The sequence below is a fragment of the Gopherus flavomarginatus genome, chromosome 5 (assembly GCF_025201925.1).
Source record: "Gopherus flavomarginatus isolate rGopFla2 chromosome 5, rGopFla2.mat.asm, whole genome shotgun sequence".
In the NCBI taxonomy this organism is placed as follows: domain Eukaryota; kingdom Metazoa; phylum Chordata; order Testudines; family Testudinidae; genus Gopherus; species Gopherus flavomarginatus.
In genome coordinates this window covers 17033988-17056591 of record NC_066621.1, presented here as the reverse complement: position 1 = coordinate 17056591, position 22604 = coordinate 17033988, and the positions used below count along the sequence as shown (strand labels likewise).

At 42.7% G+C, this 22604-nt stretch overlaps 2 protein-coding genes across 13 annotated transcripts in view; one reads left to right on the top strand and one right to left on the bottom strand.

The window, feature by feature from the left end:
• The first annotated feature begins 1389 nt into the window (after positions 1-1389).
• On the top strand, positions 1390-5635 carry TOMM6 (translocase of outer mitochondrial membrane 6). 2 transcript variants are annotated; one of them, XM_050955894.1, is made up of 3 exons: positions 1390-1550; positions 4117-4243; positions 5283-5635. In XM_050955894.1, the coding sequence occupies exons 1-2, from the start codon at positions 1435-1437 to the stop codon at positions 4211-4213; spliced, it is 213 nt and encodes a 70-aa protein (XP_050811851.1). In that variant the 5' UTR covers positions 1390-1434; the 3' UTR covers positions 4214-4243; positions 5283-5635. The 2 variants fall into 2 exon arrangements, with proteins under 2 accessions (XP_050811851.1, XP_050811850.1); XM_050955893.1 differs by having other exon boundaries at positions 1393-1550; positions 4117-4221.
• Positions 5636-5651: 16 nt separating this feature from the next.
• The window catches only part of USP49 (ubiquitin specific peptidase 49), a 57750-nt gene continuing 40797 nt past the window's right edge, over positions 5652-22604 (bottom strand). For 10 of the 11 annotated variants that reach the window (XM_050955849.1, XM_050955853.1, XM_050955846.1 and 7 more), the window contains 4 exons: positions 21985-22189; positions 17480-17588; positions 15929-16134; positions 5652-15164 (listed from right to left, as the gene is read on the bottom strand). In XM_050955849.1, the coding sequence (XP_050811806.1) occupies positions 14974-15164; positions 15929-16134; positions 17480-17588; positions 21985-22189 (711 nt within the window). In that variant the 3' untranslated portion in view covers positions 5652-14973. The remainder of the gene's footprint in view (positions 15165-15928; positions 16135-17479; positions 17589-21984; positions 22190-22604) is intronic. The other variant, XM_050955854.1, reaches the window with a different exon arrangement.

The following is a 22604-nucleotide window of genomic DNA, read 5'->3' as shown; positions in this document are numbered from 1 at the left end:
CTACCACAATGGGGATGGTTACGGAAAGGTTTCCTCCTTTTTATACTCTTTATCACCATCCTATTAACAGTTGCTTGCTTCACCCCGTGCTTAATTGCAGTGGTCCAAAAACTGGCTAGTCAAGTTACATATCAACAAATGATGATATTATACATGCCGGAAGAATCTAAGGTGCAAGGCCCATAAGCTCTTAAAATGTTTTTAAGGGGGGAAAACTTGATGGAAAAGGCCTAAGATTTAAAAAGGCCTGCGATTTCGGCTTCTGCCTCTTCTGCTTTTAGCTAAAGGATGGGCCTAGGGATTTGAATGATAAAAGGAACCTGAGGATCAAGGACAGGACAGGCATTTAATCTCATATTTAACCATGTCAACTATTTACTAATTGGCCCGCTTGGCACGTAAATATATGCAGCTGTTTTCTCATGTATCCCCAAAGACATTTAATGCCAGAGGGTCAAGGCATGTACCTTATACTCCTTTCAAAATGACAAATGTATCCGCAACAGATGTCTCTTGTATCCCCCTCCCCAAAATAATACATGTATTCTGTGTAACCTGTTATCTATAGGTCAGCACAATGACGTAAACGGGATGAGAACTAAAGTTGTTTGTTGCTGATTATAAAAGGGGCTCATGTCGCCCATGAAAGGTGTGTTCTTCTTCTCTGGCACTAGTCGAGAAGAAACACCCGTTCAGCTGAACGAGAATAAAGGTGTGGTACCCGTCTTCTTGTCCTCCGTGCCTCCTTGGTGTAATTAGGTAAGCTCCAGGGGGAAACGGGCCCTATTTGGCCAACACTTTCGCCCATGCACTTTGCACATGGAGTGTTGCATGGGGCCTGGTACTCTGCACGCTGGGATTGCATGGCCACTTGCACTTTGCACGAAGGGCTGGCTTTCGCCCATGCACTTTGCACATGGAGTGTTGCATGGGGCCTGGTACTCTGCACGCTGGGATTGCATGGCCACTTGCACTTTGCACGAAGGGCTGGCTTTCGCCCACGCACTTTGCACATGGAGTGTTGCATGGGGCCTGGTACTCTGCACGCTGGGATTGCATGGCCACTTGCATTTTGCACGAAGGGCTGGCTTTCGCCCATGCACTTTGCACATGGGCGTTGCACGTCCCTCTGCCCTGTGCTCGTGGCCTAGCCCCAGGCTTGTGCTTTGCCCACAGACAGATGCTCGGGGTCTAGTACTCTGCACGCCGGGATTGCTCGGGCACTTGCAGCGCTACGCGGGGCTGCCTACTTTGTACGTGCACGTCCCGTGTGCACGCGCATCGCCCCACGCTGCCACGCGCTCCCGTGCCGCTTTCCCGCCTCTGCCCTGCAACGGAAGTGACGGAAGGAGGGCGAGCCAGGAGCAGGATGTGACGTTTTATCCGTTGCCCGCACGAGCCGCGGCAGCCCCGCCCCTAGCACGCGGAGCAGCCATGGCGCCGGGCGGGCAGGCGGGAGGCAGCGGGAGCGCCGGGTCCCCCCGCGAGGGGCTGCGGGACTGGATCCGGAGCGCCTGCCGCTTCGCCGCCGACAGGAGCGACTTCCGCAGGTGCCGCCTGGCCGGGCCCCGGGGCTGAGCGCGCTGCTGTGGGGAGAAGGGGCGAGTCCCCCCCAGCGGGGAGAAGGGGCGAGTCCCCCCCAGCGGGGAGAAGGGGGATCCCCCGGGAGCTGTGACAGCCCCCCCCAGCGGGGAGAAGGGGCGAGTCCCCCCCAGCGGGGAGAAGGGGGATTCCCGGGAGCTGTGACAGCCCCCCCCCGCAGCGGGGAGAAGGGGGATCCCCGGGAGCTGTGACAGCCCCCCCCAGCGGGGGGAAGGGGGATCCCCGGGAGCTGTGACAGCCCCCCCCAGCGGGGGGAAGGGGGATCCCCGGGAGCTGTGACAGCCCCCCCCAGCGGGGGGAAGGGGGATCCCCGGGAGCTGTGACAGCCCCCCCCAGCGGGGGGAAGGGGGATCCCCGGGAGCTGTGACAGCCCCCCCCAGCGGGGGGAAGGGGGATCCCCGGGAGCTGTGACAGCCCCCCCCAGCGGGGAGAAGGGGGATCCCCGGGAGCTGTGACAGCCCCCCCCCAGCGGGGGGAAGGGGGATCCCCGGGAGCTGTGACAGCCCCCCCCAGCGGGGGGAAGGGGGATCCCCGGGAGCTGTGACAGCCCCCCCCAGCGGGGGGAAGGGGGATCCCCGGGAGCTGTGACAGCCCCCCCCAGCGGGGGGGAAGGGGGATCCCCGGGAGCTGTGACAGCCCCCCCCAGCGGGGGGAAGGGGGATCCCCGGGAGCTGTGACAGCCCCCCCCAGCGGGGGGAAGGGGGATCCCCGGGAGCTGTGACAGCCCCCCCCAGCGGGGGGAAGGGGGATCTCCGGGAGCTGTGACAGCCCCCCCCAGCGGGGGGAAGGGGGATCCCCGGGAGCTGTGACAGCCCCCCCCAGTGGGGAGAAGGGGGATCCCCGGGAGCTGTGACAGCCCCCCCCCAGCGGGGAGAAGGGGATCCCCGGGAGCTGTGACCTCAGTGTGAGGGCAAGGTGCTCTTCACATGCCCTTGCAGGGATCTGAGGTATGTGCCTGTGGCTCCCCCCAGGAGTCAGGCCTGGTTCTGTGGCACTTGCTCGAGTTGAGATGAGGGAGGCCCTTGACTCTGCATGTGCCAGGGAATAACCTTGGTCTCACAGGCTGGGGCCCCCATAGCCTGAGAAGTACACACAAGCCTTTAAGCCAAATGGTGGGAGGGCCTCGGGTGCGGGTCACTGCAAGGGGTGGTGGCAGAGCTGAGTCAGGGCAAGATGAAAACTAGTTAAAGGGAAGCATTGGATTCAGTGAAAAATGCAATTGTGGAAACTGTCTGGAGCAGGGCTATGTCTGCCCCATTGTTTTCAATAGGGCAAGGCCTCTAAGTGATACACTGAGAGGTGTGAGACTGTAAGGAGAAGCAGTTGTCTGGTAGCCAGAACTGGGGCCTGGCAGTCAGAGCTTCCTGGGTTCTGTTCCCCTCCAGCTGGGAGGAGGAGGAAGACTGGGGGGTTGCAGCTAGAGAAGGGGATGGGGCATCAGGAGTCCTGCAGAAGTCGAAGTATCTTAAATCGAATTACCTACCGCCTTCACGGCACGGGATGGACGTCCGCGGCTCCCCCTGTCGACTCCGCTACCGCCGCTCGCTCCGGTGGAGTTCTGGAGTTGACAGGAGTGCGTTCGGGGATCGATATATTGCGTCTAGATGAGACGCGATATCGATCCCCGAAAAATTGATTGCTACCCGCCAATACGGCAGGTAGTGAAGACGTAGCCTTACTGTCTTGCTCTGTAACCCTGGACAAGTGACAGCCTTCCTGGGCCTCTACTTCCACATCTTTAAAAGGGAGGAGGATTGTGGGGGAGAAGAACCTTTCCTATCTAGTAAGGAGGTTGACAATGTATGTTTATTTCCTTTCAAATTTAAAGCGCTTAATACATATTGTTATTCAGAGTAAGAGTTTGGTACTTTAGGGTAAAGATCCCACACACGAGGCAGGTAACATTTATCCTCTTACACTGCCATTAGTCAATCATCATCCCAGGGCATATCTAATAATTTTAAGCAGGTGTTGAGGAGAATACACTCCTGAAATACTTAAAAAAAACAAAAAAACAATTCAATCCTGTTCTTTGCATTTGCCTTTTTTCTGTTACCAACATCTCTGATCTTGCTGCTTATTCCCTACCTGATGTCATAATTCTGCTTGCCATAATTGTGGCAGCAGCTAGTTACTATAGGAGGGGGGATAAGCAGCAGGAGCAAATGAGTTCTTAAGACAAACATCCTGTTTTCATGGAAATCTCCCTAATATAGGATGAAGCAAGGGAAATACAGAATATAGATGGGAGCAGAATGGTTTCTAAACAGCCGGCCATTCCTGAGGAGGCAGCAAAAATGGGAAACCGCCACCCAAAATTAACATTGTTGCTTCTTCCAGCTATAGCATAGGCTTGGCAATGAGACTTAATATTTGTTACTGTTTTAAAGCCATCAGTGCTAGAGGTCTTGCTCTGTATGTTTACAGTTGGTATTCTAGGTAGGAAACACTTTAATGTAGGCCAGACACCACCCGTTGCTTCAACAAAACTAACTTGCTATGTATTTGTTTCAGAAACCTCATAGTTAACCTGGGGCTTTTTGCTGCTGGAGTCTGGGTAGCCCGAAACTTGACAGACATTGATTTGATGCCTCCTCAACCAGTTGCATAGCAGTGCCAGTGAGTACCTGACATTGTGAAGGTGTGGAAATAGTCGTTCTTTGAATAATGAGGAGCCAAACTAAACAGGATAATCAAGGGTTTGGATAAAGGAGCAGCAATAGATATGGGAAGTTCTGGAACTTTTGCACGTGGCAGGATTAAAAGACTGCAGTGCATTATTTTCTACAGAGGAAGACGCTGCAGTCAAGTCCTGGGAACTGCACTTTTGGCTAATTGGGGTTCCATTGTATCGAGCTATCAAACTTCAATATTCAAGTCTGTTTTGGGGAGGAGGAGTGTACAAGTTAGAACTGGACCAAGGGGCTGCACAAGAGACTTATTTAAAGTTCCAGAGCCTACGTCTCAGTTCAGACTTGCATCAATCTGTGTCTGCATCCTTTGTAGGAGTCCCCCCTCCACTGCTTTATACTACCCCTTAGAGTTGTCAACAACCTTCCATTTCCTGTGGATTGAGCTCCTCCTCCTCCTTTTTCACACCTACTTTGGTGAAGCGGCAGTAGTGTGATTTGCTCACTGCTACATCCTTTTTTGCCAAGGCCTCAGGGTGGGGATGTTGTTTTGTAAAATGCCACATACTGTGCAGTCTCTATGCCTTCTCCAAATATGTTGGGTATCTAAGACATTCTGACTAATGTAATGTATGGCACAGTCTCACCCTAACCTTATGGTCAGTAATGGATATTACAGTGAGCCCTGACCTGATTTTTAAGGTTAGCTTAGGCTCCAAAATGCCCTTCAAATGGACAGCAAATTCAAATTACACAGATTTTTCCTTGATCTACATAATTATATAACCAGGTAAACATGCAAAAAAGTAGATCCTGTAAAACTATAGGTATTTATATTGTGCCCTAAAATAGCATTCAGCTACAAGACTGAACAACACCCATGCATTACCATTAAGAGAACAGTAAGTTGTTTCACAACTCAAAGTGGCATTCTATGGGAAAACATGATTACCTCAAGTACTTCAGTGACTTCTCACCCAATACCATTTTAATACACTAGACCAGACACTTGGCTCTCTAACCCATCCTTTGTCTGATCTTTAATTGCAGACGTGAATCAAGTGTATCTGCATCAAGTCTGAAGAGCTTCTTGTCCCAGTGTGACAGGATGACCAAAATGATGATCAGAAGAGTTGTGTGGTGTTTGTTGCTTTTGTTCTTGGTAACTAAAAGTTCAGCAGCAGCTCTAAAATTGTATTTTAATTCAAGCATACTATCATTCCGCAATGAACAGAAGCCATTTAATTCATGAGATGTTAGTTGTATGTTCAGTTCACCTCACTGAGCTCAATGTATATTAATCAGTTATATTTTCAAGACTTGCAAAGCTGTTTCATATTGAGTTTAATTCTGTACCATGTCTAGAAGATTCTCATTAAATTATCATAAAATGTGTGAAATGATGACATTCTACTGCACTGGAATTTTATTCTTTTAATAGGAAACTTCAGCTTACAAAACAAGGTGTAAAAAAGAGTAAAGATTTACAAAAATCATAAAAACATGATTCATATATCACACCCAAGAGAGAAAGGAACAAGTCCTAATCCTGTGTTGTAAGCAGGACTTGTCAGCTATTTATTCAAAGAGAAAACAATTTTTTAAAAGCCCTAGGTAAACTCTAACCACCATAAATGTACACGGATAAATGTTCAGACAGGATAAAGCTGGTGCATTTCTTTTATCTTAGAGGAATTATGATTGTATGTTATACTTGGGGAAGAAGCTGTTTGGTGTTGCATAGCATTTTAGTGCCTTGGACTGGTTCTGCTAGTTGCCACCATTAAGTTGTTGGAATCCAGCTGATAGTGGCAAGGCTATTCCATGGGAGGTGAAAGTGACGATATGGAGGACAGGCTCAGAAGCACCACTACTTTCTAGCATTGTTGTGCTACAGCTACACAAACAGTAGCACACGTTCCAGCCCTGAGCATTTTGCAGCACCACTGCAGCATGGCTTCAGATCCTTTGGAATTTTATGCATGAGTTCATCTATTACTCTGTGTTCAAAGGAGTCCTACATAGCACTGCTTACAGATTTAGGGTTCTGTTTGGTTTTTTTGGTGCGGGCCCTTAAGAGCAGATGGAGGATAAGTCAATTTCAGCTTTATCAAGTAAGTTAATTGGAAATAATTTCTGCCTAAATTTTCAGAAGTAGTATTGTCATTGTGAACTTAAAGCTCACTAAACTGGAGACACATCCTCTTCCTGCAAAATAAAAAGGGGCCTACGAAGAACATTGAATAGATAGATTTAAATTTGATTCCTAAAGGTTTTTGACTTAACACCCTAACTTCTTCTTAGGACTTGGGTTCAAACAGGGGCCAGGTTATGCAGTTCTAGGTGCATAATTCTGTCATGTTGAGTTACTGGATGTTGTCTTCACAGGCCTTTGACTGAAATAGAGCTCGTTTAACTTACGTAAGATTAGGAGCTGTCCTTCACCAATACATCTGTGCACTGAGCTGGCCTGACAGCTGGTCCGTGCTATCAGAAATAGTCGGATTCTCAGCTATCACTTATTAAAGTCCTTGCAGCTAAGACAGCTTTGTTAATTACCAGAGCATGGTGTGTATCAGCATATGTAATTATTAATCAGGTAGCAGAAGCCTGTAGTACAGCTACACATAGCTTTGACTTAAAGCCCTCACAAAAGTCACTGAAAAGCCAACAACCTGGCCAAGTTTTTCTCTCTCCCCCGCCCCCCTTCACACTTTGGGTTTCTCACTCTAAAAAGCAAAAGAAACAGCCATCCTTCATTTCCGCTTTCAAGAGAATGTTTAGTGTTAAAAGAAAACTCTGTTCTTTCCAGCCTTTGCAAAGGACAGCAGCCTTCCAAGGATCACCAAGCACTTGGCTGTGGGAACAGTCAGCAAAGTGTTACTTTATAATGGGATTTTCAAAAGTACTTGGCCCTGGTCTAACTGCTTCTATTGAAGTCAATAGTGTAATTCCTATTGATTTAATGGGAGAAGAATTAGGCCAATCCAAGGGCTCTTCAAAATCCTAACCTTAATCACTATTCCATAAAGAAGCTTGGAAATCCACAATCAGAAATTGTAAACTGAGTTTAGCTGTTATGTGAACATTTGTTTAAATCAGATTTTAAAACATGAAGAAGGGGAAGACTATTGGAAAAACATTAAGTGGGACTTTATTTTGGGCAAACAACTAACTTTTGTAACTTGTTTTTCCTCTCATATGAACTCCCTCTTTAATGGACACTAATAGTTATGGCACTGAGTAAGTGTTTCCCCCGGAATTTGTAAATGCTTATTTAAAGCTAAGTTAAAATGGGTCAGTTCTACGTCACACCTTGGGCTCCTCATGGTGCCAGCATCAAGGTCACTTTTGACTGCCCCTCAAACACTTAAGCAAAGTTGAGTTTTCACACATTTTTGTGTGGTTTATTTGAGGCCGGAGGAAATCTGTACCTATGTGAACTTTAATTGCTGGGCTGAATGGTACTGTCAAGTGGTAAGGGCTTTCTAAGAAGATTAGGCAAGAGTGTATACAGTTGTAGCCTTGCCAGACCAGCAGTACTGAGTTAGACAGACTTAAGGCAACATTACTTATCCAATCAGAAAGGTGCCAAGTTGTATCTAGGCAACTGTTTAAGTTAAGGGGCAGATTCTAGACTAGAGTGCAGCAAAAGTGATTCACCTAAGGCTCTAGCTTGTCCCTTTTGATAAGATACATTCTTTAGGCCTTGTCTACACACAAGAGTTGTAGTAGTTTAACTGTAGCGGTATAGCTAAAGTGGTACAATTCCCCCCTCCTCTCTAGTGTGGCTGCTGTTATACTGATATATACGTATACCACTGCAGCTTATTCCACAAATGAGAAAGGGAATAAGCCATACCGGTATAAGCACCACCACCAGCCACAGATAGGAAGTCGCATCACTTTAAAAAAAAAAAAAAACAAAAAACCAAATAACTAAGCAACCAAACTACACAACCCTAATCAAAGGTTATAGTGATACAAAATGTGTGCAGATCAGGCCCATTAATGTGCAATACACAGTAGACTTCAGAAAAATACACTCCCAGAGCATGTATTACCCCACCATGTAGACAAGCTCCTAGACTGAGTCTCTAATTATAAGTGCACTAAATGCTGTTCCATCCCAGGCCCTAGATGTTTTCTGCTCGTCAAGCAAAAAGCCAGCATCAGAAAGTTCTCTACAGAGTTTAGTTTTAACACGAAAAGAATTCAGTTCCTCCCTCTTATCTAAGGCAATAGTTTTTTACCCTGAAATGCATAACCATGATTTTTGAATATTAAATCCAAGTACAAGCTTTTAATTGTGTCTATCCATTCCTTTCCTACCTCCAAGTATTCACAACATGTTTACACAGTTAACCATTGTGGGGTTTAAGCAGGTGACTTCCTTTATATTTTTCTTTAAATCTCCAGAGAAGTGAGTGGATAGTTTCTGAGAAGGAACAGTTTTCCATTAAATTCACAACCATTCATTCTACAAAAAAGTAAGTGGCAGGCCCTCAAGGGTTAGGATTTTGCTGCTGATCAGATTCCATGCTTGGATTTTACGCCCATCGTGGCTGTCACCACCACCCACCCACAAAAAAAGCATTCACTGCTTGATCCCCTTGTCATTAAACTCTTCCTGCCCCTTATCTACATATAATCAAAACGTTTCACAGTGGTCACTTCAGCTTTGTCAATGGGTTGTTTTTTTAACTCCTTCCCTTTCCCAAACTCCAACCTGAACAGAATTCAATAAAAGGGCTGTTCAGACAGTGCCCTATAACTACAATGCATTCTGTATCATGCACAAGCTTCAAACAATAAATAGTTAACAGTGGTTAAAGTCAGTCTTGGGCCCAATGGGCTGGTCATTTTTTTTCTCCTTTTGGAAATGTAAGTTGAAAACATTTTTAAGATGACTTGTTCCAGTTTAAAAATTCCTTTTGAAAGCATTTTGGCCAACCATACAAATTTTTCTTAGGACAACTGGAACTCATACAGACACACAAAATAAAATAAGCACAATGGAAGAGATGGCCCAAGCCATACCCTAAAATTAACTAAGACAACTAATTACAAATTGGTACAGGTAACTAATATATGCAGTTTTTGATCATGAAAACTGCTGTGGTTTTACAAATTTAAAAACTTACAAGAATGCCTCACATTCCCACTTGTAAATAAATGGATATCAATGTAATAGAAACCAAAAACCCTCCAAGTTTAGGTTTTATATTCCCACAGGCAAGAAATTCCTACTCAACTCCTTCTTCCCTGCCTAATCTCAAACCAGGGGCAGAGATTAGTCACAAAAGAAGGCAGCATTCAGAGCAGGCATTGGGTTTTACCATCTACTGTTCAAGTAGAGATATTCAGCAACCTTAAACAATTGTGCATCTTGCATATGAAACTGCAGTATTGTGGGATTGTTTGCTACACCGCTAACTGTAAATCTGTGCAAATAGTACCATGGCAAAGGTAACTATCTTGCCCCCCACCCTCCCAGCCCCCTTCTTAAGTCTCCAATTATCAGTCAATATGTTTAATCAGAAAGGCCTTTCCAAAACTCCTACTACTCTACCAAAATGCTACAAGTGGAGTTTTTATCCCTTGTATAACACAGGTCTTATAAATAAGGTTCTTGTTTTGAGAGGAGTAACCTTACTGACCTGATTGGAAGTGGCCTGAGTAACATAGAAAGAAAATTAAGAAAACAAACATGTTCTGCCTTTGAACAAGTAGTCATTTGAGTTATTACAAACACAGAGATTTCAGACATGTACACCAAAATACACCAAGTTCTGAACTTGCTGGTAAGAACCGTTTTTTTTTTCATTCACATACAGATATGAAATGTAAAAATGTCAATGATACTGAAAAGTACTTGTAAAAAACATACAGATTTGTCTGCCACTTGAATGATGAGAGGGGAAATTCTCTTAAAACTCCCAGCTTTTCGGTCCCATGCAAAATGTAATTGGATACAAGGCACCAAATTTAATGAATCATATAAAAATTAGTTCACAAAGCTTTATCAGTAGGTAAAACTAACCCATTTCCCAGTCTCCCATTCCACCCCCCCTTTTTTTTTTTAATTTTTCATTCTGTAATACTGTCGACCTCTCCCATTTTATGTTGGGGTATTTTGATGGCAGCCAACACCCACTTGCTTGTCTCTCTCACTGGGAGGTAACTAAGCATATTCTGCCAGAGCTGTATGGCAGAGAGACTATTTATACTAGAAGCCTTGGCTTTTAAAAACAAAAATAATCTCTGCTTATGAGTCCATAGGACACATTTAACATTTTTACCATTTCCAATTTTATTTCTACACTAAAGATGTCTGGAAGTTCTTAATTGTGTGGAGGTGGTACTGTCACCCAGAAGGAACAATTCCAATATGACAGCTCAGTCCCAGACTGTTTAATATGCATTATTCCATCTACTGCCTCACCTGTGACAATGTTTGAAGTTATCAAACTAGAGTTCATGTAGTCAGTAGACTACAAAAAATTTTGTCAGCTTTCAATATTTTGCATTCAAACTCCTCTTCGTCCAGTGCATAGTTTAACTTGGCAGTGCAGGCAGTAAGAGAGTAATGTATCGGGAAGTAGTTTTAATTAACTTGCTAGTGGTGAAGTTAGCCTAAAACAATGTTTTCCAACTACCTTAGCAGACCTTGGGACTTAACCTGACCATGAAGTTGTAAATTTTAAGATTTTCATATTTAAAAAACTAAGTGAAATAAAGCGGGTTTACTTAAGATTTAAATATATTAAAGAGGTGCTGGTGGTGCCTCCATATTTCAGGTTGCACATACCTACGAGTATAAGTAATTCATTAATTTACAGCAGCTTCCTATGCTTCTAGAGCCCTATCCTGTAAAGTACCAATCACGTTCAATTCCCATTAGCTTTGGTTGTTGCTCAGCACAACAAGCCTCTCAGGAGGCTCTATTCACCTGACAGGATTGGGCTCCTAGAAAGCCACAGGAGCAAAGGTAGGACAGAAAAAATGGTGACAATTATTTTTCATCTACTGTAGCACTCTAAGGTTTAAGGCTAGCATTAGTTGCCGCTCCAGAGCCCCACAAATTTGGCCATCGACATCCTTGTTTTTGCATATGCAGCAGCGACCTTTTGCAAAGGGTTTCCATCAAGCTAATAAACTGGTACCGAGCAGGCATAATTTCTTATTCATCCAGTCATTAAAAAAGAATTGAGATATTAGCCTGCTCCAACCATTTTTTCTTTTTTAAATTGAAGAATTTTAGCTACACATACAGGACCAAATTCTGCTCTTAATTGCACCGATTTAAGGAGCTGATTCTGCCAACACTTAGCATGTACACAACTACGCACATGAATAGTCTTATTAAAGTAAATAGAACTACTTGCATGATTCAGGTAGCTCCCATGTGTTATGTGTTTGCAGGATAGGGACCTAAATCGGGAGTAATTCAATTGACTTCAGCTGAGCTACTCTAAATATATGCCAGTGTCCGAGCATAATTTGACTCACAGAATTAAGGAGGGTCAAAGTTTATTTTATAGGTTACACTTTTGTCAAGCTTTCACTTAAGTGGACTTCACTGTAATTGCAAATAACATCTTCATCTTATTGACCTAGACACGTAACTTCCAATCAGAATTTCTGGCAACCAGGACACTATAAAACAGTGTACAGCGCAGCAGGAGCACTGGGCGATGCTTATATGAAGAAGCCTGCAGTAGACAAATCTAAACCAAACAGCATAAAAAATGCTATACGCTATCGCTTCCAAATAAAAGCTAAATATTACAGAAACCTCACAGTGTTGGAAAAAGCAAGTTTAATTTAAAGTATAATTATTTCCTTCCCTACCAGGGTAAGTCATTTTTCCTGACTGCAATTTCACTACATCTCAGCACTACTGGGTTAATGTCATATGGAGAGGCCACTAATCTCAAAAGATGTCAACAGCAAATGCTACAAATCTGCTTGGGAAAGCTGATACATTGATGGCTAAATGTACATCCTCCTTCCAGCCTCCCTTCCCTCTCTGTAACCTACTCAATTCAAGTGACAACTGTATTACTACCTGAATTCAAATATTAATGCAACACACTCAGTCAAAAGATGAGCATTCATAGTGATAAGTCTAGGCTCACTGCAGTAACAATTGTAATGCTGCATTGTGGTTTGCCTTTATATCACAGACTTTTTTATAACAGGGTTACCATGGCACGAGTCTTCAGAACATAAATTTGCCATTATGGTCATCTGTCATGGTAAACTGTGAATCTGCAGTTTAAAAGCAAATAATCTACTTTCTGTTAAATAACGGATCCAATTTCATCTTAAAAGTATTGATAGGCTTGGAAGGATAAGCAGTGCTTTGGAAAAGATCATATCGTTTGGACTAATAAGTATGTACTTTTTGTATTAGCAAAGAACCAATCATGCTTATAAATATTTCATAATCACAACTGCATGATTTTGTTTCAAAGCTCAACTTTTACATTCCCTGGGCCACATTTGGACTGCAGTGAATTCAGTGGAGTTGAATCTGCTTACATTCTGTCTTAATTTGGCCCATTACATTTTGAAGAGTTACTATCTATGGGGTTTCTTTTTATTTCCTTGAATTGCCCCCCAAAAAATCATTACATACACGTAGGAAATAAATACCTGTCAGAATTCATAAGAAATAAAAATCAAATCCTTCCAAGCCTAGTTATAGATAAGGCTTTAAAAAAAACCCAAACAATTTCATTAGCACTTATGGGACTGCCTCAGATTGCTTTGCCTCCAGTGAGTAAAACTGTAGAATTCTGAAATTACAGTTACTAGCAAAACAAAACCAGGCAATTTTTGTAGTCTCCAAAGCAATACGTTGCTCAGACATACAGGAAACATGGATTCCTGAGCAACTCCCACTCCCCAGGACAATGAAGACCAGTGTCTCCTTGAGGTGACACACTCAGTCTTTGCTCTGGAGACAGGAAAGGAGTTGGTTGGTTGCCTGCCCTGCCATACTGCTCCCTCCCTCCCTTCTGGATAGTTGGAGTGATTAACAACAACCTGAGAAGAGAGTCTGTTTTGCCATTAAGACAGGAGGTTAATTGTCACGATAGCGGCAATGGCAAGAGGGTATTACTTCAGGAAATTTATCCCACCCTCTAGAACAACAGGATGGGCTGGCTCTGCCAATTAGTTTATGTATGATGGGCAAATGCTGAGAAGAATAAAAGGAAATAGGGAAAGAAGGAAAACCAATAATTTCAGGACTTTTTACCTGGATTCTAAGTTTAAATTTCTGAGGTTTAAAACGTCCCACAGGAACACTGGATTTTTAAATTGTTTCCACCTTAGCCATCTCCACCAAACAAGACTGACTGCACAGGGAACAAGAGAACCTCTTTCAAAGTCTCAAGTCTGATCTCTAAAATTGAACATGGACAGCACAATCCTCAAACTAAATAAATGTTTGAAGTGTGGTTCTACTGAGAAAAGGGACTAAAAATGGTACCATGAGGTCCCATGGTTGCTGTGTTTCAGTGATTTCTAGATCAAGCTCAGATTGCAAGTATAAAGATATTTTTACAAGTCTGCAGTTCTGCAAACTCAAACTGGGATTTGAGAGCTAAGCTACCACTTGAAATAAAGATGTGGCTGGCCAAATTCTACCCTCCATAATGTCTATGCAACCTCACTGTCTTCAAACTTGCATAAGTGTAACAGATTGGAATTTAGTAAGCAATTCTGTTTATGCACAAAAAGAAACAAAATCCAGCCCACTCCCCTATAGCTGTGTTGGCACTTTACTGCTATCAGGAGTAAAAAATGACTCACACTTATTTTTGCTGCTAGTGTCTGCAGACAGGATTCTGAACATGTACAGGGGGCAGATCTGATCAGTCAGAAGGTTCCACTTTTACATGCTCTCTCTCCAGAGCAGAACCACATTGATCACGTTCCATATCAGAAGTGAACACTCAATTTCCAAGCACATCCAGTCCAGTTCAAGAAAAAGGCTGCCACTTGTGTACCAATGCTATATTTAGGCCCTGTCAATACTAAGAAAATGACCCGTTGCTAGTCCCTTCCTCTACTGGCGTTGTTCTATCTGCACTAATCTGTTTTCAAAATGCTTTCAACACTTACAGATAATGTAAGGCCTAGGGCAAAGGGCCTTAGAACGCCCTCCAGCAAGAATGCCTTTTGGAAAAGTACAACTCCACCTCTTCAAGATATTTGGGGGAAACTGAAGTCATTCGGATAAACCCAGGTGGGAAGAGATTGGGTAAGTGATTCACACCAGAGAATATAATTGACAACAAGGGAATGAAGCTTAAATGAGATTCTACTGTACCTCTTTTTTCTGGAGATTTTTTTTTGTAATCAGTATTAATTACTAGCGAATAAGGGAGTCAGTTGTTTGATAGGTTTGTATTCTGGCTGAACAATTGGGTTGTACTTACTTTTACATGCTTAGTTTAATTTCTGTTTGAAATAAGATGAATGATACTAGGCATCGATGGCTGTTTTGAGGAAAGTGAGTTTTACCAATTAAAAAAAAAGATTCTGACTACAATTTTATATGATGGAATTGCACAGCCTGGTGCACATTTTTCTGGACCCTGCAGTGGCAAACATGGGGATTTGATCTGTTCCTGCAGTAAGCCTTTATTCCTATAAAGAGGAATGATGTGTGAACACCAATGGTTTAAAAAACTGAGAGAGTCAGTTGAGTTATTAATGCTTCCCATCATGGGAATGTCAGTCTTCTGTCCTCATCGCTGTTTCTGGACGGCACCTGAGCTTGGAGTTGTGTTTCTGAGATTCCTGCTTTGCCCTGCACTGTTCTTTGAGTGTAAAAAAGAATGTAGGCCTGGGTTTTGCACACCTCCTCCACACTACATACATTCAGTTTGGAATCATTGCAGTGGACCCAAAAACCTAGGAACCAAAGGAAGAAAAAGGACATTAGTAACAAGACCTTAATCCTTTTGATTGTCTCTTATAAATGAACCCTAAACAAAAACAAAAACAAACAAAAAATCACAAGAAATGGGAATTTTCAGGGGAGGGGGAGAAGAGGGGTGTTTTAGCAGGTTAGCAGGCTTTCACAGCATTTCTATGCTGTTTACCACTATCTAGTTGAGCTCTAACTTCATTTTATATTAATATCCTAAAAACACCTCTTCAACTAATGAAAACTACAAACTTTCAAGACAGGCACAGTTATAATTCTCCATTCTCTGTAATAAGGTGGGGAAGAATAATATCAATACCCATGCTGTGGAAAGAGATAAGTGTTCAGGAATTTAGAAAAAACATTGTGGATATTATTCATGAAAAGTCCAGCATCAGTTTCAGCACATTTTCTGTGTTATCTTCTTCCCATCCCAAGTAGGGTCAGAAAGATGCCAATCAGAGCAGCACAATCAAGTTACGTAGCACAAGAAAATGAAACGCTGATGTTACAAAGCAAGCAGTAAAGCCATCCCAGTGGGCTACAAGGGAGGGAAAGGAAAAGCAGTCTTTGGTTCTTATGCAGATACATGCTACTAGCAATATGCTCTGGAAATAAAGCTATGGAATGGCAAGAAATTTTATTTAAAACAACTCTGACTATAAACCTTTAAAATACACTAAGTCTATGGAACAAAATATTGAACAGACTTTTAAAATCTGTTTCCCCAGTAATAAGGCACACGCACCTCCCTCTGTGTTGTAGCAATATGCTGTGTAGTGTCCTGAGCCAAACCCTTTACCATGATGCATCACCACAGCGGAGAGGTCATAGACAAAGGTCTCTTTGTCAAGAGAGGAGAGAGAGTCCCTGCAGCAGTAAGGTTCCATGTTTAATACCTGGTCAAAGAGGACATGGACCCCAATCTTCTCACGGTGATTACGTCCAGACCACCTGCAACACAAATGCATGCAATCAAAATAAACCCCCCCCAGACACTCAAGGACTTTACAAAGAAATAAAGTGGTAGGGAACTGGGGAAAAGTGGGGATGGGACCAGTAACCTGCTGCTACTAAGAGATTTTGAAGAATTCTCACTGCTGGGGAGAGGTAGACATTAAATACGTTTTTCTTCTTGCTCCCACTCTGAAGTCTACTATAGTTTGTAGATTGGTGTGACATAATCCCAGGAAATGCTCTAAGTGTAATATAGCCCCATATAAGTGTTGTCTGAGCACCACTTACGAGATTCAGTTATGGATATAAACTTCCCCAAATATTAAGCAAACTCCCCCATAACAATTACACTGGGGCTGGGTTTATCAGTCAAAAAGACACTTTCCAACCATAATATAACAGATGTTGGAACTATGGAGAAAAAAAAAAAAAAACAAAAATATGACTTAGAAGTGGCAAAAGTGGGAGGGTCAGATAAATTACCAGGGGGAGCAAGTTCCATAGATGAAGACCTACCATAGTGTTTCCAAAATGAGATGCTACTCTCATTTGACTGCAACTTTTCAGGATTATCCCCATCTTTTCTTGCATGCTTTTATCAGCGCTTAATAGATAAGGTTGACATCTAAATGGTCATAATCAGAAATGTCACTGAATGAACAGAGTCAATTTGAAGCTTTTGGAGCTGTTTCAGGCTGCTGCAAACTCAGGCAGGCATTGAATGCACTGCACAAAGGATACACAGTTGTACTATATTAATACTTACACAAGCTGACCAGTGTTTGTATTCTCAAAACATTAAGGCCATGTCTACACAACAGAGGTAGGGGTGTGATTCTCCCGCTCGTTTACACACATTCGCGCTAGCCCTCATCAAGATAGTCCAAATATAAATAGCAGTTCAGCCACAGTAGCATGAGTAGTGGCAGTAGAAGCATGCGTGAGCTGAGCCGAGTACATAACTTGCCAGTTTCAGGTGGGTTTGTACTTGGCATGGCTCAGTTGTTCCACCATTACCCATGCCACTGTGGCTGCACTGTTATTTATACTTGCACTGGCTCAATGAGAGCTACCACAAGCATGTATACATGAGCCAGGGAATCGCACCTCTCGCTTGTAGCGGAAATGTAGCCTAAGACCAAGCTACCCATCTTAATAAGGACACTACACTGAGTACACAAGCATTCTTTGCTGTGAATTAAAAATTTGCTGCATGTAAGATGTTTTATTTGCTTGCACTATGCAGGAAATAAGAGAATTTCATAGTGTGTATGAACCAATCACATATTTTCCATGCAATTATTTCACATGCTAAACACTACCTGTGGCCCGCAAAACTCACCTGAATCGTTTAAGGTGCAGCCGGAGGACCTGAGGTAGTCTGTAGATCATTAACTGCTTTTTAGCTTCACTCAGAACAAGAGGTTTAGGAGAAGACTTCCGTCGTTTGCCTACAAAAAATTTAAGAAGAGCATAAAACATAGGTTGGGTTGTAAACTATCTTCAAAAGAGGAAGCGGCACATTACAAACTTTCTTTTTAGAGTCAGGTCAGCTCACAGCAAAGACTTACCAGTGAAATACAAAGCGGATAAGGATAGAGGTACAGCAGGGGAAGTTTTGCTTATAACACCTGCATCTGCAACTTCTAAGCAGGAGGATTCCAACCCCATGGCTTTGTTGGAACGGGAAACCATGCTGTTTAAAATATTCACAACTTCACATTTTGTGCTGCTTATAATCTTCATGCCTTCAGTTATCAGTTTCAAGCTGCTTCTGTTAACATTTCACACTGTGATGTACAACAGGGCTGATAAAGAGATGGCTGGGGCCATAGAGCATACAGCTAGTTTCAACTGCTAAATAATGCTAGGTTGTCCCCAAGTTATTGAAAAACATTGTGGACACTTTTTTTTTTTAATACAGCACCAGAACTGTGTATGGAGCTTTACAGGCACATAGAAGACAGTGTTCCTGTGCTGAAGAGCTGATAGTCTAAGATAATTTTGACAATTTCTTGTCAAACTAATGATAGTTTGACAAGAAATTGCAACCAACATAGTGAGGACAAGGGTTACCATAGTAAGATCATGTGGTTACTGTGGGTTAGCAATGTGTGTATCTGGAAGATTTTTCACTTGTGACTGTGAGGGGGAGGGTAAGGTGTATATGGCTAAATGGAAAAGGGGTGTTTTAAGAAGCCACTTGAAGGAGAATACGGTGAAGGCCTGGTGACTGGATCAAAGATGCAGTTCAAGTGTAGGGGTCCACAAGGGAAAGAATGGAGGTGAGAGTGGGAGAATAAAAGCAAAGGGGTAGTAAGGTGTGCGGCTTGGGTAAGCAAATGGAAAACAGAGGCCCTTAAGTTCTCATCTCCACAACCATTCACTGTCAACTTCTATTTCCAATTTTTTAAGTAAAATTTTGATCAGTAACAGGAATGTAAAATTAAGAGGTGGCTCCTTACGCTGCCTTGAGCTGAGGGTTTGCAGAGCATGGATTCTCACTTTGGAGTGTTGTAATCCATGCCATAAAGTACAACCGACAAGAATAAAATAATTTATTCTAATTGGAGTGATTTGGTACAGCATTGAATGGAGCTACCACTGCAGAGCACATATTACAATACAATGAAGGTGCCACAATCAACACTTTGCCTACAACAAAAGCAGTTTGAGAATGAACAGTGGAAGAATCAAAAGGATTCTTAGCCACTATTTACATTCTATCAACTAGCAGATTTTTTATTCAATTAAAAATATAACCGTCCCCATAAACCCAGTAGAAGTAGCTCTCTCTGATGGGAGAGAAGAGAATTAGAAAAAGCTACATTCTATAAGCGTTCTTTGTACTTCACCTTAAACAGGTTTGAATTAAACTACAGTGGAGGGGCAAATCCCGATGATTGCCTCTCCATCTTTACTCACATAATTGCTCAGGCAAAATTGTTGCCCTTATTGCATCAGGACTTTGTAAAAGCCAAGTAAGGAATTCTGAATTTGTATCTAAAAACTTAACCAATGTTTATTAACTCTGCTTGTATTCTATTAATTAATCTTCATAGAATTCGACGTATCCCACTTTTAACCATAACAACAAAGAACAAACATCACGTTTCTCAGTGGGCTATCGTTTTCATGTTTAAGCGAGTTGCTAACAAACTAAGGTGGACGGAAAGTAGTTTCAAAGCAAAACTAAAATAAAATAAAAAGCCACTCTATTATATATCTAGCGAACACCTCCACCCCTACCCATTGAAAGCAGAGGTCCTGAAATGATGTGCTTTATTTTTTTATAAAGAGAATACAGAGATAACTGCTTCATAACAGACCTTTGGTAACTCAGCATTCAAACAAGGAAGAAGTATAGCATATAGTCATTTTGGCTAGTTGACTTTATGCAGCACAGTCTATCTTAAATGTGTGACACGTGGTTTCTCAAGAGACTAAGATGAAATATTTTGTTGCTTAAAAAAAAAATGTAAAACAGCAAATATTAAGACAAACTTTTCAATTTGAAGGAATTACCAAAGGTGGGGAAGAGGGAGAAGGAAAAGGTCTATTTGTTTGTTTTTGGAACTCACTAGAGCTAAACCGTTATATGCAACACCCTACACAATCCATTCCTATCTTCAACATTTTCGTTTTTACCTCCATCCAAAAGGACTGAATATCAGCTTGCAAAATCTGGCACTGTGTTCTACTGACACACTGATTTGACCCACTTATCACACTGCATAGATGGAGCAAGTAATCTCGCACTTCACTATCTTTGGTGGGCGAGGGAGGAGGATGAGATTCATATGAATCAAGTTAGAGATGAGAGCTTTCAACAAGATACCAAGTCCTGGTAGGGCAGAAGGGAAGTGTGCCTGCATAAGGAAGCAAGTTTACTCCACGGTAAAGACTTTATTTTAAAATGTATCAACAAAAGAAGGGATAAAAGTGGGTGAGGGGAGAGTCTTTTGTTCCTAATCGGAACCTGTCAACTTCTCCAGGGCATAGAGGACACAGCTTAGGGGAATAAATAAATAAATAAAAAATGGACAGGTGACAGCCAGAGCTTCCAATAAGAAATGTACCTGTTAAGTGGATTTCTGCATCTCACTGCACCAATTCAGAACAGATGGGCTGCTCCTTCTCTGTCACTTCTGACAGGCAGTACCACCAATGATTTTTGGCATCCACGGGTAGGACTGCTGCCTCCTGCTAGGATTTGCTTTTTTCCAGTAAATGCTTCTTTATCCAATTCAATTATAAGGCACCTACATCAGCAAACTTAAGGTCTGCACAAACGAGAACTGCAGAATACAAGGCTAAGACACAAGCCAAACTGAATACTGATCAGATTTGTGTGAATGATTCACAGCAAATAGTTTATCTGATGCAATTAGTTCCCTCTTTTTCTTACAGACTATCCACAAGCAGATGGCTATTTCCTCAGATTTTTTATTTGAAGTAATTAATAAATTTGTGATTAAAAAATATTGATTGCAAATCATGTCACACAAATGTTTGCTATTTCAGCTGTGCCGATTAGTTGTGACAGGTCAAATAAGTCACTCTATTTCCTTTCAACTGGATGAACATACAATGACACCATCATAAATAATCATGTGTCAGAATTTTAAATTCAGTTTTGGTGAACGTGGATGCCAGTAGAACTAAACCGCATGATTATTCACAAGCTCAAAATTACTTCATTCAAAAATGTCAGCAAATGTTCTCGGAAAGTTTTTTGCAGTATTCATCCTGCCCTAATATTAATCCTCAGACAACCAGGAAAGCTAACAAGAGAGATATTCTAAATGAGAGTAGTGAGATGCACACATTCACGTAAGAGGGAATACACTAATTTGAGAGTCAAATAGCAATTTCAGCTCATTGCTAAAGACACCTACTAGTAACAAAGAAACGTGAGCATCTCTTCTCTGACATGGTGGCTCTGTAAAACTCTTTGCCTGAAAGCTACAGCTACAGAGACAAAAATGCTGAAGTCTACAGTGCCTGAAGGAGACATGATGCTAAGCCTACACTGCAACCGGGGCCAGCTCCAGGCACCAGCTCAGCAAGCAGGTGCTTGGGGCAGCCAAGGGGAAGGGCAGCACGTCGGGCTCTTTGGCAGCAATATGGAGGCGGGTTCCTTGGTCCCTCTTGGAGGGAAGGACCTGCCGCCGAAGAAGAAAGCGGCGCTGTGGAGCTGCCGCCGAAGAAGAAAGCGGCGTAGTGGAGCTGCCGCAGATCGCGGCTTCCCTCCCCCCCCTGCACCCTTTGGGCAGCAAAAACCCTGGAGCCAGCCCTGACTGCAACTTACCAAGACTACATTAAAACTCACATACTGCAGGACAAGTAACAACACACCTGGCCAGGATAGTTTGTTCATCTCTGCCATGTCAGGGAAGAAAAGAAGATGATAAACTGCCTTTTGTACCCACCTCCACAATCTCACCATTCTCCTCCAATTTACTGTGACTGTTTTAAGTGGGGCCGAGGAAGCAACCAACTAAAGGAAGTCATAATAGGAGGGAGCAGTTCTCGATGGGGTCAAAATATAATCTTAGCAATCTGTGCTGCTAAATGTAAGGAATGATAAAAGGAGCAGCTGATCAGTTCTGAACTGGTACACAGAAGGTGCAACCAACAGGAAGAACCTGCACCAGAACAGAGTAGCGATGAAGGGTGTGGGTATTTTTTTTTTTTTTAAACATAACACAAACACTCCTCTCTCACACATGCATCGAGGTACCAATATATAGATTTTCACACACAAAAGTGCACTATGAACATCTCTTACCAGGAACAATGGACAGTGTATCTAAGCTGCAGGTAAAGCATCAGCACTTCACTTACTGTTGCATTGGTCACACGCATATATCCTCCCTTCCAGAGCTTCTGTTTCTGTGAACTTGGCCAACATTTCTGTCAGCATGCACTCTGTCTGGTTAACGGGGACAATCCCTTTCTCAATAGAGTGATAGCGTTCAGGGAATTCCAGGGAAAGATCCCAGAAGGGCTCAATGGTGTTGGATTTGTAGTTGCATGTTATGCAGGTGACCTGGAAAGGAAAGGTTTATATACAAATGATGTTATGTGTACACATACCTACAGTATAGGCATTTATATTCACGTGGGCCAAAGAATCATTTGGTTATGCCCGTGTGGCAATCCAGTCCAGTGGACAGGAAATTGGGCTGGCAGTCCAGAGAAATGGGTTCTAATCCCAATATTGACCATGACTTAATGTGTGATTTTGATCAAGTCATTAAACCTTTCTACGGCTCTTTCCCCATGTATATGGGGATGATACTTATCTTTGTAGTGTACTTTGAGATCCTCACTTGAAAAGTCCTACATAACTGCAAAGTATTATTATACATGTCTCAATAGTTCTGAACTATTTTCTAATACTGTCGCCCCTTTTTGACCTAAGTGGCTAGTCAAAGTTCAGGGCCCTGGAGATGTTCAGTGGT

Excerpts from the sequence above, each read along its gene's own strand:
- TOMM6 (XM_050955894.1), top strand. The coding sequence starts at position 1,435 with ATGGCGCCGGGCGGGCAGGCGGGAGGCAGCGGGAGCGCCGGGTCCCCC. Across the intron at positions 1,551-4,116 it reads GACAGGAGCGACTTCCGCAG|AAACCTCATAGTTAACCTGG; the intron begins GTGCCGCCTGGC and ends TATTTGTTTCAG.